Source organism: Somniosus microcephalus, chromosome 8 (genome assembly GCF_052327205.1).
Source record: "Somniosus microcephalus isolate GS21.2 chromosome 8, FLI_Smic_1.0, whole genome shotgun sequence".
Taxonomy (NCBI): Eukaryota; Metazoa; Chordata; class Chondrichthyes; order Squaliformes; family Somniosidae; genus Somniosus; species Somniosus microcephalus.
The window spans coordinates 165896696-165914617 of NC_140994.1; the positions used below are offsets into that span (position 1 = coordinate 165896696).

Genomic DNA, 17922 nt, shown 5'->3' on the forward strand with positions numbered 1-17922 from the left:
CGGGGGGCATCGCGACCCACTTTTTCGGCGATTTTCGGCCCCCGGCCGCATGAATAGCCGCCCGACGGCTGCCAGAAAATCGGGGCCTTTGTGTCCTCTTCCGTGAAGACAGAACCAAATAACTTCCCAGAAATGCTAGGGAGCCAAGGTTCTAGTGAGAAGGAGGAATCAAAGGAAATTAGTATTAGTAAAAAAATAGTGCTGGAGAAATTAATGGGACTGAAAGTCAATAAATCCCCAGGGCCTGATAATCTGCATCCCAGAGTACTAAAAGAGGTAGCCATGGAAATAGTGGATGCATTGGTTGTCATCTTTCAAATTTCTATAGATTATGGAACAGTTCCTGCAGATTGGAGGGTGGCAAATGTAACCACACTATTTAATAAAGGAGGGAGATAGAAAGCAGGGAACTACAGACCTGTTAGCCTAACATCAGTAGTAGGGAAAATGCTAGAGTCTATTATAAAGGATGTGATAACAGGACACTTAGAAAATTTCAACGGGATTAGACAAAGTCAACATGGATTTTGACAAACCTACTGGAGTTTTTTGAGGATGTAACTGGTAGAATAGATAAGGGAGAACCAGTGGATGTGGTGTATTTGGATTTTCAGAAGGCCTTTGATAAAGTCCCACATAAGAGGTTAGTGTGCAAAATTAAAGCACATGGGATTGGAGGTAATATACTGGCATGGATTAAAAATTGGTTAACAGACAGGAAACAGAGAGTAGGAATAAATGGGTCTTTTTCGGGGTGGCAGGCGGTGACTAGCGGGATACCTCAGGAATCGGTGCTTGGGCCCCAGCTATTCACAATATATATCAATGATTTGAATGAGGGAACCAAATGTAATATTTCCAAGTTTGTTGACGACACAAAACTAGGTGGGATTGTGAGTTGTGAGGAGAATGCAAAGAGGCTTCAAGATGATTTAGACAAGTTGAGTGAGTGGGCAAATACATGGCAGATGCAGTATAACGTGGATAAATGTGAAGTTATCCACTTCGGTAGGAAAGGCAGAGTATTATTTAAATGGTGACAGATTGGGAAATGTTGATGTACAAAGGGACCTGGGTGTCCGTGTACACCAGTCACTGAAAGCAAACATGCAGGTGCAGCAAGCAGTTGGGAAGGCAAATGGTATGTTGGCCTTCATTGCAAGAGGATTTGAGTACAGGAGCAAGGATGTCTTACTACAGTTATACAGAGCCTTGGTGAGACCACACCTGGAGTACTGTGTGCAGTTTTGGTCTCCTTATCTAAGAAAGGACATATTTGCCATAGAGGGAGTGCAGCGAAGGTTCACCAGAGTGATTCCTCGGATGGCAGGACGGTCGTATGAGGAGAGATTAGGTTGACTAGGTCTGTATTCACGAGAGTTTAAAAGAATGAGAGGGGTTCTCATTGAAACGTATACAATTCTGACAGGACTAGACAGACTGGGTGCAGGGAGGATGTTTCCCCTGGCTGGGGGGTCTGGAATGAGGGGTCACAGTCTCAGGATACAGGGTAGGACATTTAGGACTGAGATGAGGATAAATTTCTTCACTCAGAAGGTGGTGAACCTGTGGAATTCTCTACCACAGAAGGCTGTGGAGGCCAAGTCACTGAATATATTTAAGAAGGAGATAAATAGAATTCTAGACACAAAAGGCATCAAGGGGTATGGGGAGAGAGCGGGAAAATGGTATTGAGATAGAGGATCAGCCATGATCATATTGAATGGTGGAGCAGGCTCGAAGGGCCGAATGGCCTACTCCTGCTCCTATTTTTCTATGTTTCTATGAACAGTTGTTTTTCATACTGAGGGAAGTGTGCATTGATGTCCCCCAGGGATCGGTGTTGGGACCACTGCTCTTTTTGATATATATTAATGACCTAGACTTGGCTCTACAGAGCATAATTTTTCAATGCTTGCAGATGACATGAAATTTGGAAATATAGTAAACAGTGAGGAGGATAGTAACAGACTTCAGAAGGACATAGACAGACTGGTGAAATGGGCAGACACAAGACAGGTTAAATTTAACACAGAGAAGTGTAAATTAATTAATTTGGTAGAAAGAATAAGGAGAGGCAATATAAACTAAATGGTACAATTTTAAAGGGGGGTGCAGGAACAGAGAGACCTGGGCATGTACATATACAAGTCTTTGAACCTGGCAGGACAAGTTGAGAAGGCTTTTAAAAAGGCATACGGGATCCTTGGCTTTATAAATAGAATGAATAGAGTACAAAAGCAAAGAGCCAAACCTTTATAAAACACCGGTGAGGCCCCAGCTGGGGTATTGTGGCCAATTCTGGGTACCACACTTTAGGAAGGATGTCAAGGCCTTACAGAGGGTGCAGAGGAGATTTACTAGAATGGTACCAGGGATGAAAGACATCAGTTACGGGGAGAGACTAGAGAAACTGGGGTTGTTCTCCTTAGAACAGAGAAGGTTAAGGGGAGATTTGATAGATGTGGTCAAAATCTTGAAGAGGTTTGATAGAATAAATAAGGAGAAACTGTTTACAGTGGCAGAAGGGTCAGTAATCAGAGGACACAGATTTAAGGTAATTGGCAAAAGAATCAGAGGCGACGTGAAGAAAAAAACAATTATGCAGCAAGTTGCACTGGAATGCACTTCCTGAAAGATGGTGGAAGCAAATTTAATAATAACTTTCAAAAGGGAATTGGATATATACTTGAAGTTGAAAAATTTGTTGGGCTATGGGGAAATAGCAGGGGTGTTTGACTAATTGGATAGCTCTTTCAAAGAGCCGGCACAGGCTCGTTGGACAGAATGGCCTCCTTCTGTGCTATATCATTCTATGATTCTCGGTGAGTGCAATTCTGATGTCAAGTCTTTGTGTTCCGTTTCATCTCGTGCCTTTGAATCAGTCCAGTTTGAGACCGGAGTGGGTCCCAGGTTAATTCTGATTTGGAAATTTGCATAGCTTTGTCTACAAAAATATTGTTGGATTCATCCAAATTTACATTGCATAATTGTTTTGGATGCCTATTTGAGCTAATTCTTTCAAAATACAAACTATCTCCCGTTACACAATTTAGTCAATTCTTAAAGGTGCCCATGGTCCTGGCCACAACCATCTTTTCTAGCAACCTATTTCAACTGTTCATCACTCTACATGCAAAGAAATACTTCTGGCATCTATCTCTTCTCTAAATTTATGTCTTCTTGCCCCAATATATCTGAAAATATTGGATTGCAATGACTTTCTGTATCCCATTAAAGATCTTCTGTACAAAATCCCATCAGACCTCTCTTTTCAAAGCTGAAGAGTACCAGTTTAGTAAATTATTCCTCATAGCTCTTCCCTCTCACACCAGGGATTAGCTTGTATGAGAGGGACTTACATTAAGGCCTTGATGACTCCTTTATGTCACAATGACTAGAACTGTATGCAGTACTCCAGGTGTGGCCTAACTGGAGCACAGTACAGCCGCAGCACAACTTCTGATTTGTTTATTGTCATCTCGCATTGTTTCAACATGGTGACAACAGAGCTGATGTTGGCCCAGAAAATCTGACAACTCAAAAAAACATGCAACTACAAAACAGCCTATAAAAGCCTATGACTAAGGCCACTGCTTCAAGACAACTGAGTAAGTTCAGTTCCTTTTTATTACATTGGAATTTAGGATATTAATTAGTCCTTGCACTTCAAAATTTGCAATTCAATTTGTTTTTCCTTGAAAACCAAAACCCAATGGATTAGTATACTGCATACATAAAAAAATGTAGTTCTAGTGGCTAGCTAGCTCAATTTGTATTTAAGGACCCGCACTAAGTATTTCAGTGTTTATGTAAAGTTTAGCAATAACTACTTCAAAAGTCTTGCAATGAGTATTTGCTGCTTCAATAAAAGTTCACTGTTTCACTTTCAGTCTTGCCTGTTCTTTTGTGTGCCTTCCTGGGAGAGTGGGAGGGAGGAGGCATCTACGTCACTCTCATTACTGTCCAAATGCATGAGCCACCAGCTGCTCTCTAACCACCCTGCCCACTGCAGCAGTGGCTTCCTCGGGTGCTCCACAAAGCATGGCCTCAGCGACATCCATGTTGGGATGCTCCATGTCGTCCATTACCACCAGAATCTCATCTGCCAGGTCAAGGGTCAGTCCTTCCCGCAGGGGAAAGTTGTGTAATGCGCAAAAGATCACCACAATCCTCGCCACTTTGACAGCTGAGTACTGCAAAGTCCCCACTGACCTGACCAGGCTTCGGAAGCGTGATTTCAGCACCCCAATTGTCCTCTCCACCCCTTAGCACTTGCACACATGTGCATGGTTGTATCTTTCCTGTACTTCACTATTGGTCCTGCGGTAGGGTGCCATCAGCCACGGCTTCAGCGGGTAGTCCTTCTCATCTAATATCCGATGATCTGCATTGACATCCAGGATCCGCAGTTGGGCATCACATTTAATGAATTAAACCCTGACATGAATCTTGTCATTCATGTGGAAATGACTTATGAAATGATACTGGGCGGCCTGCTGGTGGCGCTGTCCAAGGAGAGTATAAATTCTAGGGCATGGGCCCAGCTTGCTCAGGACATTCTTTAACAGGAACTAGTGAAGGACACAACTAGATCTCCATGTTGAAAAACAGTTGATTAAAGCCTTGTTTAATACTTAGACCAAGTGCCTAGTAGTTTTCTTACGTCAAACCCCTTCCTGTTTAAGTATGTAACAGGTGCATCATTTGGGATATGGGTTCCACCGATGGCCCCAAACACTTTGGGGAAGCCAGCGATCCTATGGAATGCAATAGACCTCTCACTTTGCTGCGAGGGGGACATGTCAAAGTTGATGACATCAGAAGCCCTACAGAATATGGCATCCATGACCTGGTGAATGCAGGTCCTCACAGCACTCTGGGTGATGTTGGATTGAAATGATCCACATGCATAAAATTTGAGTGCTGTCGTTACCTTCATGACCACTGATAAGGCAGTGTGGAACTTAGAATGTAGCTGTAGTTTCTCCTTTAACATATCACATATGTGGCCGATTGACTCTACTGAAGCGTAGTCTCCTCACACACAACTCCTCCGATATCATCGTGAAAGACAGCCTCTCCCTATACACGCGGGTAAATATTCCTCCTCATCAGTCTACGGGCATGGTGTGGCCAAAAAGAGGAGTAAGCCTGAGGATTGGGAGCATTTTAGAATTCAGCAAAGGAGGAACAAGAAATTGATAAAGAGAGAGAAAATGAGAGTAAACTAGTAAGAAACATAAAAACATATTGTAAAAGCTTGTATAGGTATTTAAAAAGGAAGAGATTAGCAAAAGTAAACGTGGGTCTCTTACAGGTAGAAATAGGAGAAATTATAATGGGGAAGAAAGAAATGGCAGACACTATAAACAAATAGTTTGTAACTTCTGTCTTCACAGAAGAAGACACAAAAACATTCCGGGAATAATGGGGAACATGAAGAAATTAGTATTAGTAAAGAACAAGTACTGGAGAAATTAATGGGACTAAAAGCTGACAAATCCCCTGGACCTAATGGCCTACACCCTAGGATTTTAAAAGAGGTGGCTATGGAGATAATGGATGCATTGGTTTTGATCATCCAGAATTCCCCAGATTCTAGAATTGTCCCCACGGATTTGAAGGTAGCAAATGTAACCCCGCTATTCAAGAAAGGAGGGAGAGCTAAAACAAGAAACTATAAGCCAGTTAGCCTGCCATCAGTAGTAGGGAAAATGCTAGAACCTATTACTAGGGACCCGGTAACAGGGCACTTAGAAAATCATAATATGATTGGGCAGAGTTAACATGGATTTATGCAAGGGAAATCGTGTTTGACAAATCTAATAGAGTTTTTTGAAGATGTAACTAGCAGGATAGATAAGGGGGAACCAGTGGATGTGGTGTATTTGGATTTTCAAAAAGCATTCAATAAGGTGCCATACAAGAGGTTATTGCACAAAATTAGGGCTCATGGGATTGGGGGTAATATATTGGCATAGATTGAGGATTGGTTAACAGAGAGAAAACAGAGAGTAGAAATAAACAGGTTGGCAGGCTACAGCTAGTGGGAAAATGCTGGAGTCCTTCATTAAGGAAGCAATAGGAGGGCATTTGGAAAATGATAATGCAGTGTAGGGGGTTTTGGTTGTGTGTGTGTCAGCTTCACCTCTGACTCCTTTGAGCGGTTTGAATCGCTCCACACCCCCCTGGGTCCTAGACACCGGACTTAGGTACAGGCGGAGATACAGAAAATCGAGTAGACAAGTGGCTTGATGCAAGAAAACCAACTTTTATTAAAAGGCTGAATAAAACACAATACTACTGAGAATTACTGGTGTAGTTACAGGCATAAAACAGTTAATACACTTATATGGGAATGGGGAACACACGGCACATCGAGGGAAACAAATACATTAAAAATCCCCTTATCCTTAATCCCACCCCCTATACCTAACTAGATTAAGCTATGAGGGGCCAGGATTTCATGCTCACCAATTCAAAACCTGTCGCTTTAGATGGTGGGGTTTGAGGTCCGCTCTTCCTGTCCTTTGGGGTATCCCGTCGCCACGTGGTCACAGGGCGCAGTGCTGAAGTTGTTTGTGCAAAGGCACCCTCCCTTTTCCTCTGTTAACGTCTTCGTCGAGTACTTTGTCGCGATGGGCTCTCTTCTCCTTTGGGCGGTCGCCGACGGTATTGCTGTGGTCTGGGGTCAGTAGGCGGTCTTTACCGTCTAATGATGTTGCTACCCATGCTTCGAACACCAGCTTATTCTTCAACTGGGCTAATGACTGTCCATGTGACAAACGCCAGCTTATAACTAGGCCGTTTTGTCTAGATTTTTCTACCCACTCTTCGAATACCAGCTTATTGGGGTTTTACTGTCCATGCATGCAACGCCAACTTATTCACCAAACGCCAGCTTATAACCAGGTGTTTTGGTTTCCCCAATTTGTCTTTCGCTGCCCTTCTCTGCTCTTACCGGTTTACTGTAATTCTTCGTCTCATCTGCCCGTTTGTGGCCTGTGTCTCCAGTGTGGTTTCAAACTCGGGTCTCGTTCTCCTCCCACGTTTGGGCCCTCAGTGTAGTAATGGGCATCCTTGGTGTTGAGCGGCGCGGAGAGTGAGAAGAGAGCCCGCCACGAGGCCAGGGCACGAGAATGAGCGGCAGCAGGCCAAAAGCCAAACGATAAGAGGCCAGAGCAAGAGAGAGCTATCACTACCGATGGGTCTACAATTATACCCGAATCTTCATTCCTTATCTGTGCACCAAATCAGGTCAGTCCTTTGTCTAACTTTTGGCGGGCTCATTTAAACTGATTACAGCCATTTACTTTAACAACCCTGAAATGGCTGTCTCTGTGTTATAATGGTTTTGATGTCCTGGTTGTTGGTTATGCATGAGGCTTAATCGGGTTTTCCTGACTTGATGGCTTCTGTGAGCTGTTACCGATTAAAATGCAGAAATCTAATGGACTCGATTATAGGCCCATTCTAGCTTGATTTTTTTCAAGGCGAATGAATGCATATTCTGCGTTAATTTTGGCTGTCTGGCTCCAGAGTCTTTTCACAGATTCCTGCATTTTAAGTTTTGTCCCAGGCTTGAAAAAAAGGTGTCTGCCTGCTTGCAGAGCCTTGCTTTTAAAATCCTGTCCCTTTGGTCACGAAGTTGCAGAAGCCATTTTGGGTACCCTGTCTTTTCATAACTTGTCCATGCAGGGTCCCTTTATCCATAACTTTGGGGAATGTGGGAATTTTGAGAACCCTACAACAGTCAAGCAGAGTTGGCATGGTTTTATGAAAGGCAAATCATGTGTAACAAATTTGCTGGAGTTCTTTGAGGATGTAACGAGCATGATGGACAAAGGTGAGCCAGTGGATGTAGTGTATTTGGATTTCCAGAAGGCATTTGTTAAGGTGCCACATAAAAGGTTACTGCATAAGATAAGAGCTCACGGAGTTGGGGGTAATATATTAGCATGGATAGAGAATTGGCTAACTAACAGAAAGCAGAGAGTCAGGATAAATGGGTAATTTTCCGGTTGGCAAACAGTAACTAGTGGGGTGCCACAGGGATCGGTGCTGGGCTTCAACTACTTACTACCTACATTAATGACTTGGATGAAGGGACCGAGTGTAATGTAGCCAAGTTTGCAGATGATACAAAGATGGGTGGGAAAGCAAGTTGTGCAGAGGACTCAAAGAATCTGCAAAGGGATATAGACAGGCTAAGTGAGTGGGCAAACATTTGGCAGATGGAGTATAATGTGGGAAAGTGCGAGGTTATCCACTTTGGCAGGAAAAATAAAAAAGCAAATTATTATTTAAATGGAGAGAGACTACAAAATGGTACAGTTCAGAGGGACCTGGGGGTCTTTGTGCATGAAATCAAAAAGGCAAATGGAATGTTGGCCTTTATTGCAAGGGGGTTGGAGTATAAAAGCAGGGAAGTCCTGCTACAACTGTACAGGGTATTGATGAGACCGCACCTTAAGTACTGCGTACAGTTTTAGTCTCCTTATTTAAGGAAGGATATACTTGCATTGGAGGCTGTTCAGAGACAATTCACTAGGTTAATTCCAGTGATGAGGGGGTTGCCTTATGAACAAAGGTTGAGCAGGTTGGGCCTATATTCAGTGGAATTTAGAAGAATGAGAGGTGATCTTATCGAAACATATAAAATACTGAGGGGACTCGACAAGGTAGATGCAGAGAGGATGTTTCCCCTCGTGGGGAAATCTAGAACTCGGGGGCACAGTTTCAGAATAAAGGGTCATCCTTTTAGAACTGAGATGAGGAGGAATTTCTTCTCTCAGAGGGTCATAAATCTGTGTAATTCTCTGCCCCGGAGCACCGTGGAGGCTGGGTCATTAAATACATTTAAGATGGAGATAGACAGATTTTTGCAAGATTTTTGCAAAATAAGGGAGAGAAGGGTTATGGGGAGCGGGCAGGGAAGTGGCTTTGAGCCCAATATCAGCCATGATCTTACTGAATGGCGGAGCAGGCTCGAGGGGCCAAGTGGCCGATTCCTGCTCCTATTTCTTATGTTCTTATCTCATTGAAACATATAAAATTCTTACAGGGCTTGACAGGGTAAATGTTGGGAGGATGTTTCCCCTGGATGAGGAGAAATTTCTTCACTCAAAGAGTTGTGAATCTTCAGAATTCTCTACCCCAGAGGGCTGTGAATGCTCAGTCATTGAATATATTCAAGATAGAGATTGATCGATTTTTGGATATTAAGGGAATCAAGGGTTATGGGGATAATGCAGGAAGATATAGTTGAGGTAGATCAACCATGATCTTACTGAATGACGGAGCAGGCTCGAAGAGCCGAATGGCCTACTCCTGCTCTTATTTCTTATATTCTTTTGTTCTTATGGTGCCTGACTCTTCTTCGTTGTTCCCTGCATCATACTCCCATTACGTACAAATCATACAATATTGGGGCCATGAGTGAAAAAGGCATTAATTATCCTCCACAGGCTTCCTCTTTAAGCAGTTCCAGTAGATGTGGAAAAAAATGAAAAATTCCTGTAGATACGAAAAAAAATTGAAAAAAATCTCATACCTGGGTCTCACAGCTGGTTTGTGTAAGTTTCTTCCATGTAAAAATCTCCATCTGGTAGAATCCTGGCTTCACTGAATATGCATCAATGGCAAACATGCTCCTTGTGCCCACTCAGACAAGCCGAAAATGTTCTAGTGATTTTAATTCATAAGACGTGGGCAATTAGCCCAAGTTCACGTCACTACCTTGATCTCTGTGTTAATTTCATCGTCGGAGACTTCAACAGTGCACCCTGTGGAGGACCGGGGAATCACTGACAGCAACTTGTGGATTTCTGCCTGTAAATGTGCATGTGCGAACGGCAGAAGTTGCTATCGGTTTCACAGAGTAAAGACGCTGACGATTTCGCTGACATGACAACTGCAAAATGCAGGCCAATATGTCACACTGAAGAAAACTTATGATACCATTTTAAAACGGGAAAGCTAAATGTCACCTTTTCACTGTCATGCTTTGTTGATGAACCAATTGAGTCACTCAAACTGTTGTTTGAAAAAAATGCAATTTTTTGCTCAGTAACTGAAATTTCTAATGTCCAAAATAAGATTTGAAGCATCATTAAAAATGGAATAAATTACATATTTCCCAATAACATGATTAAATTTATCAATTGAATTGTCTTTTGTGAATTTTAATATCTTCTGAAGTTCTATTCTGAACCATGTTTAGCCTCAAAAAATTTGAACATTTAGCATTTATTGTTTGTTTATGAAAATGTACGTTTAATATAGACTATTTAAGTTAGCAAATTTGCTGATCAGCTTTTGCACTCCTGGCATATGCTGGAAGCACATATCTGGAAATCCTACATCTGCAGCCCATGATTTTAATACCATTAATATTAAAAGGCAGAGAAAGTACTTATGCGGTTTAAGGCAGAAACATAAATACAGGAACTGATTGATGATGGGGAATTTGGTGGGCGAATACGTAAGGGTGCAAAAGAGACTATGGGTGGATTAGAGGAGGAGGTAAAGGCTGATCAGTGAGAACAACAAGGTAGGCAGGTGGGGCCTACTGGTTCAAAATGACCCAGTGGTAGTTTGGATCCCATTCTCTTGCTCCCTTCTCCACAAAACAGCTAGACCTTGCATCCCCCCACCAATACTACTGGAGCCCAGCAGTCCTCAGCGCAGGAGATGCAACACCTGCCTTTTTACCTCCTCCCTTCCCATTGTCCAGGGCCCCAAACACTCCTTCCAGGTGAAGCAGGGATTTACTTGTACTTGCAAATTAGTATTCTGTATTTGCTGCTCATGATGCAGTCTCCTCTACATTGGGAAGACCAAACGCAGATTGGGTGACCGCTTTGCAGAATACCTCCATTCAGTCCGTAAGCGTGACCCCGATCTTCCAGTCGCCTGTCACTTTAATTCTCCACTCCATTTCTCCTCTGAACCCTCTGTCCTTGGCCTCTTGCACTGTTCCAATGAAGCTCAACATAAGCTCGAGGAACAGCACCTCATCTTTCAATTAGGTACTTTACAGCCTTCTGGACTCAATATCAAGTTCAACAATTTCAGACCATAACCTCTGCCCCTATTTTTTCACATGGCAGCTGTTGATGATTCTGCCATTCCCATTTACACCTCTTCTAGACTCATCTTTTGTTTCTTTACTTGTCCCATTACCATCTCCTTTTGCTTTGTACAATCATACCTTTTTTCATTTAATTACTCCTGCCTTCCACCCTATCACAGACCTTCCCTTTTGTTATTTCCTCCCCTTTCCCTGCACTTGCTTAAAATCTGTTACATCTCTAACTTTTTCCAGTTCTGACAAAGGGTCATCGACCTGAAATGTTAACTCTGTTTCTCGCTCCACAGATGCTGCCTGACCTGCTGAGTATTTCCAGCATTTTCTGTTTTTATGACCCAAATCAAATGTTTAGTAAGTATCAACTCACCAGACTTTGTCCAATCAGCAGAAAAGGATAAGCAATGTGCAGTAGTTTTTTTTAATAACAGTCTGATCTTAATTTCCCAATTTATAGACCAAGCCAGCATCATAGCAAGTATGCAATCCCCAGAAAATAGGCATTCAAATTCAGAATTGAAAAAGAATGCTTGAGTACCAGATAGATTCACAGGCTGTGATGGGCCAGAATCACTCTTTCTAAACTGAATGTGGGAATGGTTGCTGTTAGTGTAACTAGCCTTGTACCAGCAACTATAAAAGTAGACAGTTGTTCAGAATTTCAGAGAGGCATATACTACCAGTGTTCTGCTGCACTGATGTTATTTTTGCATATCTTTTGAAGTTCCATATTGATTTTCAGTATTAAATGATGTTTTGTTAAATGTATGCTTGAAAACAATTTAAGTTTTAGGTCTTAAATAGAAAATATTCTGGACTCCCTGTTCCTGGGACTAGGGACAGGGTCACTAGCTAAGGCTTGGAAGCTAAGCAGAGCCAGGCCTGGTTAGTATTTGGAGGGGTGACCATCAGGGAAGACCAGGTACAGAAGGTCACGGAAGGAGCCCTGAGGAGGGGTGGTTGGTGAGAAGGTCACAGATAGGAGCCCCGGGAGGGGCGGCTGGTGAGCAGGCCCGGGCGTTGGGCTGAAGATTGTCGGACAGGAGGAATGGTGGAAATGGAATGGCGGCGCGCACAGACGCAGCGGCTTTGCTTCTCCCAGGATGGTGCTATTTACATTTAATGTTAATGTTATTTGTACTGGACTCATGGGAGCTTGCAAGATCACATTTCGTTGTGCATTGTACAATGACAATAAAATTGAATTATTATTATTATGTTTCACCATTTTTATTACTCCCCTAGCAAAATAATTGACAATTTTAAAATATCATGTATATGCACTCAAGTTTTTAAAACAGTCATGTAACTAAACCACATGTTCTCTGTTTTACAATGTAAAATGTTCCACTGTTGAGAAATGGTGCTTCTCAACACATATGGGGTTGTGACTTGCTTCCTCAGTTTAACAAAAACTATCCAGATTCAGAAGTTGGGGACTATGTGTATTTGAGTGATAACATTTATTATATGGACAGTAAAGATTGCTGCAAACTATTTTAATACACGCCACAATGTTTTATTAGCAAAAAGCAGAAGGGTTGGATTTAAGGGCCCAAGATACTATAAGGCAATAGGACACACAGTAAGGAAAAAATAATTCGAGAGCACACAGCACATCAGCAAATTTTTGTAGATTTCAGCCAATGTACATCATTAGCCCTTAACAAGTAGTTCAGGTTGCTCTGGCAGCCCGCCTCTCTTCCGCAGCTATGTCTGCACCTGGGCGGCCCTGCCAAAGCAGCACATGGTGTCCACCAGTACGCTTGAGGCCTTCCGTGACATGTAGGGACTGGAGTGCTTAGTCGATACAGAAAATATGTTTTCATTTGATAGGTTTAACTTTTCTTTGGTACAATGTGGATGTCTATTGTTTGTGCCCCTCTTAAAAAGGGGGCACTTGTGTTAGATTTCTTTAGTTTGGGTTGGTGACACTTGTTGTGTCCGTGTGTTAATAAAGACACTGAAGACAGGAGTTGGTTTCACAGGTGTTTACTGAACAAAGTCTGGAGGGGAACTAACTGACACAACACAATATACAGGCCCATATAGCCCGAGTGGCAACCACCGGTACTACAGTACACGGGGGGCTCCTAAAGGGACATACACTACAAAACTGGGACAACTCAATGTCTCCTTAAGGGTTCAATCAAAAAGAGGTAGACTCTCATTGATAAAAATAACAAGTGGTCCTCTTTTGGTAAAACCATAAATTTAGACAGATAAAAACTGTAAATAAACCATTAAAACTGTAAATAAACCAATAAAACTGTAATAAACCAATAAAACTTCAAATAAACCTTAATAATCAAATTAAAATTTGGTTCTCCAGCCCAATTATAAATAACAAGTGGTTCAGCTCCATCATTGGACATGTAATGCGACTGGCTGCTCAGTTATATCCTTTTCAAACTCCTATGAGTCCAAGAATAAACGAGTACTTTATAACAGGTGGGCTATAAATCAAGGAAGCCAAAGGTAACTCACTTTTTATCCAAATTGAATGCACAGAAATTCTAACCACGTATGCGTTATCAAGTCAGCCTAGTGGCAAAAATATATTGTACACCTTGTAACTTTACAAATTGCTTTATTTCTTGTTCCCCCAACACACAAACCTATCTTGTGACTTAATGGGTTGATTATTGCATCAACAGAGGCAACTGTCAGAAATCACATTTAAATGAATTACAAACGCGCAGGAATGCTTTTCTGTCGTCACCATAGATCCCGAAATTGTTATGTTTTAATGAATTGATAATTAAACTATATATATTTTGTTAAGTGTGTAAAACTATTTAGGGTTTTCAGTTTCTGTAGTTTGACAAAGCTAAATTGTATAAACAATGTAAAAGTTAATGTTAAAAACAAAGTTTTTTTTAGTACTTAACATATGTGCATCAATTGACATTAATTACGCGTTATAATCGATTAAAACGCCAAGATATTCACGTTCGTTGATAAATGTAACGTTATTGGCGACATCCTTTTAACAGCAGTGTTGCATAGCTTTCCTGACAGCAAAGTGTCTACAATGGGTGACTGGCTATTTAATTGCATAATATATTATTAAAAGATATGACTTCACATTTTAAGATTTAGCTCATTCGCCGCATTATCGCAACATGTTTCTGTTCTTTAGCAGCGATTCTATGTGACATCGGTTTTGGTTTTGTTCTGTTAAGTTAAAAAAAACATTCGTTACTTGATCGAAATACCCACTCCGAACGAGTTGTACTTCTTTGAATTAAGCACGAAACATCAGAACATCTGTTTTAATCTAACCTTTATACCAAATTTATAGATTCTAATGAAAGATCTCCCAGTTGGTTTTACAGAAATTGAGAACGCGACATACGATCCACCCGCTTACTTCGGGGTTTTCTTTAAAAGTTGGATTTCTTTGAACATGCGCGCATGCACTGTCAATGATTTCACTGGTAAACCGGGAAAGTTGGCAGGTAACTTCATCATACTAATATCATGACTATTACCTCATATTTGTTCTTTGCGTTGCAATAAAATTACGCTGACGAGAAGGTATTATAGAACCTCTGGCGCTTAGTTTCACTCCAAATTAAAGGTTAAGGTAGTGCATTCTCTGCACCGAAATTAATGAGTAAACGAATTATGTCGCCAAATGACTACGTAAACCAGATAACTGCAGTTTAATCATTACACAAGTTCCACAACGGTATATTGAATAGCTCGGTTTAAAGGTATACAACTTGGTTAATGACATATGATTAACTATTAAACAAATTGTCATAAGCCTTCCGTGAGCCCCTGATCCGGGTGTTCTTTGCCAGCTCTGAGTTGCAGGTCACCTGGTGTTTAAGGTTACATCACACGGTTTGTTTCTAATTAAGCGGTAAAACAGCGTGACGTGCCTCTCTGGCACACGTCAAGGACAAGGCGTGTCAGTTCCACCAGGCGCCGAGTGCGTCACACAAATGCAGCACGTGACAGACAACGCGTCAATTTCATTCACAAAGTCGTACATAAAAAGGCAGTCGGAGCAGCAGGGGCCAGAGCAAGGGCAAAGACAGCCTGGAACACAAGGCACAAAGAGCAAACCTTACAGCAGCAAGGTTTAAAAACCAGAAGAAGCGGAGCGGGCTTCTTGTGAATCAACTGTGTAAACCAGCAATTATGGTCATGATGGAAGTCTCAAGTGTGAGCAATGAAACTCTTGGACAGCTTCTGAGCGAGGATTCTTCTAAATGTTTGCTGCTGGACTGCCGATCATTCTTCGCCTTTAACGCTTCGCATATTGTGAATTCACTCAATGTCCGTTTTAGTACCATAGTTAAACGAAGGGCTAAAGGAACAATGGGGCTTGAGCATCTTGTACCCAACGAAGAGTCTCGCAATAATTTAGTTTCCGGTCTTTATTCTTTAGTTGTTGTATTTGATGAAAGGACCTATGAGTTTGATATGCTGAAAAAAGACAGCACGGTACTCCTGGCAGTCAATACGTTATGCAGAGAATCCTATGGGGCAACGATTGTTTTTCTCCGAGGTAAGCATATTGAGCATCAAAAAACTCTTGTCATTGATACACAATAGATGTACCCGTGCCGTTCGTTACCTAGAACGAAATTTTAAACACCGGAGATATTGCTAGAACCATATAGCCCTTGTAATGTATAATAAACCAGAACATCTGGTGATCGTATAGTTCCTCTTTAAAACATTGTATTCACCCCATTAAACGAATTACAACTTTATTAAAGTTGAATATATGCGATGGTACTATCTTTTTGAACCTTGTACCCGTGTGTCTAGTTCACTCTACTGCAGTAAGTTCGAAACCTGATGTCTACGGTTACACTGAATTAACCAGGTATGAATTCTGTTTAATTTCAGGTGGCTATGATGCGTTTTCCTCGGACTATCCAGAGTTTTGCACTAAACCTTCACCTCCTTCGGGATTATCTCTACCTCTGAGCGCCAGCAGCCGCCCCAACAGTGCAGAGCCGGGCTGCAGTTCCTGCGATACTCCCCTATATGATCAGGTCAGTTAACCACTGGGTGGAAAATTAATAATTGATAAACCTCAATGTTGAGCAACAGTTAATATTACCCAACACTTCATAAAATGTCATTTTAATGTAGATGCTGTGTGGTAAAACTATTATTTTTTGTTTTATCGTTATATTAACGCGAAAAGTAGTCTATTAATGGAAACGTTCGCTTCAGGGAATGTCCAGAAATAAAATGAAATGTCATGCGGTTTTATTTGGAAACTGACGGGTGATGTTTTCTCTTCTCCGTAGGGTGGACCTGTAGAAATCCTCCCTTTCCTCTACCTTGGAAGTGCCTATCATGCGTCAAGGAAAGACATGCTGGACGCCCTGGGGATCACGGCCCTGATCAATGTCTCTGCCAACTGCCCGAACCACTTTGAGGAACATTATCAATATAAATGCATTCCTGTGGAGGACAGTCACAAAGCAGACATCAGCTCCTGGTTCCTCGAGGCCATTGAATTTATAGGTAAATTGGGCTCTTTCATATCAGTTAGTTTAGCAAATGGAAACTTTAAAGACTTAAGTTGTACCATATGTCTCTTTTGTGCCATAAAAATCTTTTAGCTTGTTAAAATATATAGTTTCCATTCGCCTACCACGGAAAACGTGGAGGCGGGATTTGACCTTCTCGGAATTACCATTAATTACAATTTTAGTTTTTACTTTAAGCTTCATTGGCCATTCTTCCTGAAATCTTTGACATTCTGGTCATGCACATAGTCGAGGCTCATTAATGGTTATACCAATTAGTAAAACCTATTCTAAACTTGAATCGTAAACTGTGTTTTAATATATCTAGCCTTTTGATCTTGTTTTCTATCCAGTCTCCGGTACTAAATCCGATCTGTTTCTTTCTTTCAGACTCTGTGAAGAATACTGGTGGCAGGGTGTTTGTACATTGCCAAGCCGGGATCTCCCGATCTGCCACCATCTGCCTGGCTTATCTCATGAGGGCAAACCGGGTGAAGCTGGACGAAGCTTTCGAGTTCGTTAAACAGCGCAGGAGCGTCATTTCCCCCAATTTCAGCTTCATGGGACAACTTTTGCAGTTTGAGTCTCAAGTACTGACCCCTTCGTGTTCGACAGAGGCTGCTAGTCCCTCTAATAATCCCTCTGGTACTTCAACTCGATTTGTCTTTAACTTTCCAGTCTCCATGCCTGTCAGTTCGGCAGCTAATTCCCTGAGCTATCTCCAGAGTCCCATCACCACGTCCCCTACGTACTGATCTGCTGGAAAGGCTGATTTTTAGGACTAAACCAAGTACAATAAGCTGAAAGATCGTGTTCATATGTTTTTCAATATACAGAAACCCATCTATGATGGTTTCCAGACCAGAAGTTTGATGTTTTGAAGAACTGCAATACCTCAACCAGACCTTTGCACTGTCACATTCTGAAAACTGTCTGGGGAGGATACAATAGGCGTTTTAGCACTTTTTATAACTTTTTAATATTTGACCGAACTCTAAAGTGACAACAGTTTGTACTGATTGCCAGTTTGATAATTTATACACTTATTTATTTACAGGCTGGCCATTTTGTTTATTGTCCAGTTATTTTGTATGAATCCAATAAAACATTTTTTACATAAATTTCCTTCGGTGTTGGGGCAGTACCTAACTGGTTCTTAAGGATACAGCCCACAGTGTCCTCAACAACTGGAATATTTATCACCAGAATGTATTCCAAGATTCTCAGTTTTTGTCCCGAAGGCTTTAGCTTCTATATAGCATGTAATATTTCCTCTGTGCTTTTGCCTTTACTAACAGCTATTTTAAATACAATCCCCTGCTGTCG

The 17922-nt window shown here is 41.6% G+C and overlaps 1 protein-coding gene and 1 long non-coding RNA gene across 2 annotated transcripts; one reads left to right on the top strand and one right to left on the bottom strand.

Annotated features, from left to right (window-relative positions):
• Positions 1 to 13068: 13068 nt before the first annotated feature.
• Positions 13069 to 15101, bottom strand: LOC147113915 (uncharacterized). The gene is made up of 2 exons (XR_015079308.1): positions 14587 to 15101; positions 13069 to 14269 (listed from the first exon to the last, which is right to left on the bottom strand). It is a non-coding gene; the product is annotated as an uncharacterized LOC147113915 (long non-coding RNA).
• Positions 15102 to 15126: 25 nt separating this feature from the next.
• On the top strand, positions 15127 to 17721 carry dusp1 (dual specificity phosphatase 1). The gene is made up of 4 exons (XM_085995328.1): positions 15127 to 15614; positions 15962 to 16110; positions 16372 to 16591; positions 16987 to 17721. Exons 1-4 carry the CDS (start codon positions 15245 to 15247, stop codon positions 17349 to 17351), a joined length of 1104 nt encoding a protein of 367 aa, XP_085851454.1. The 5' UTR covers positions 15127 to 15244; the 3' UTR covers positions 17352 to 17721.
• The last annotated feature ends 201 nt before the right edge of the window (positions 17722 to 17922 follow it).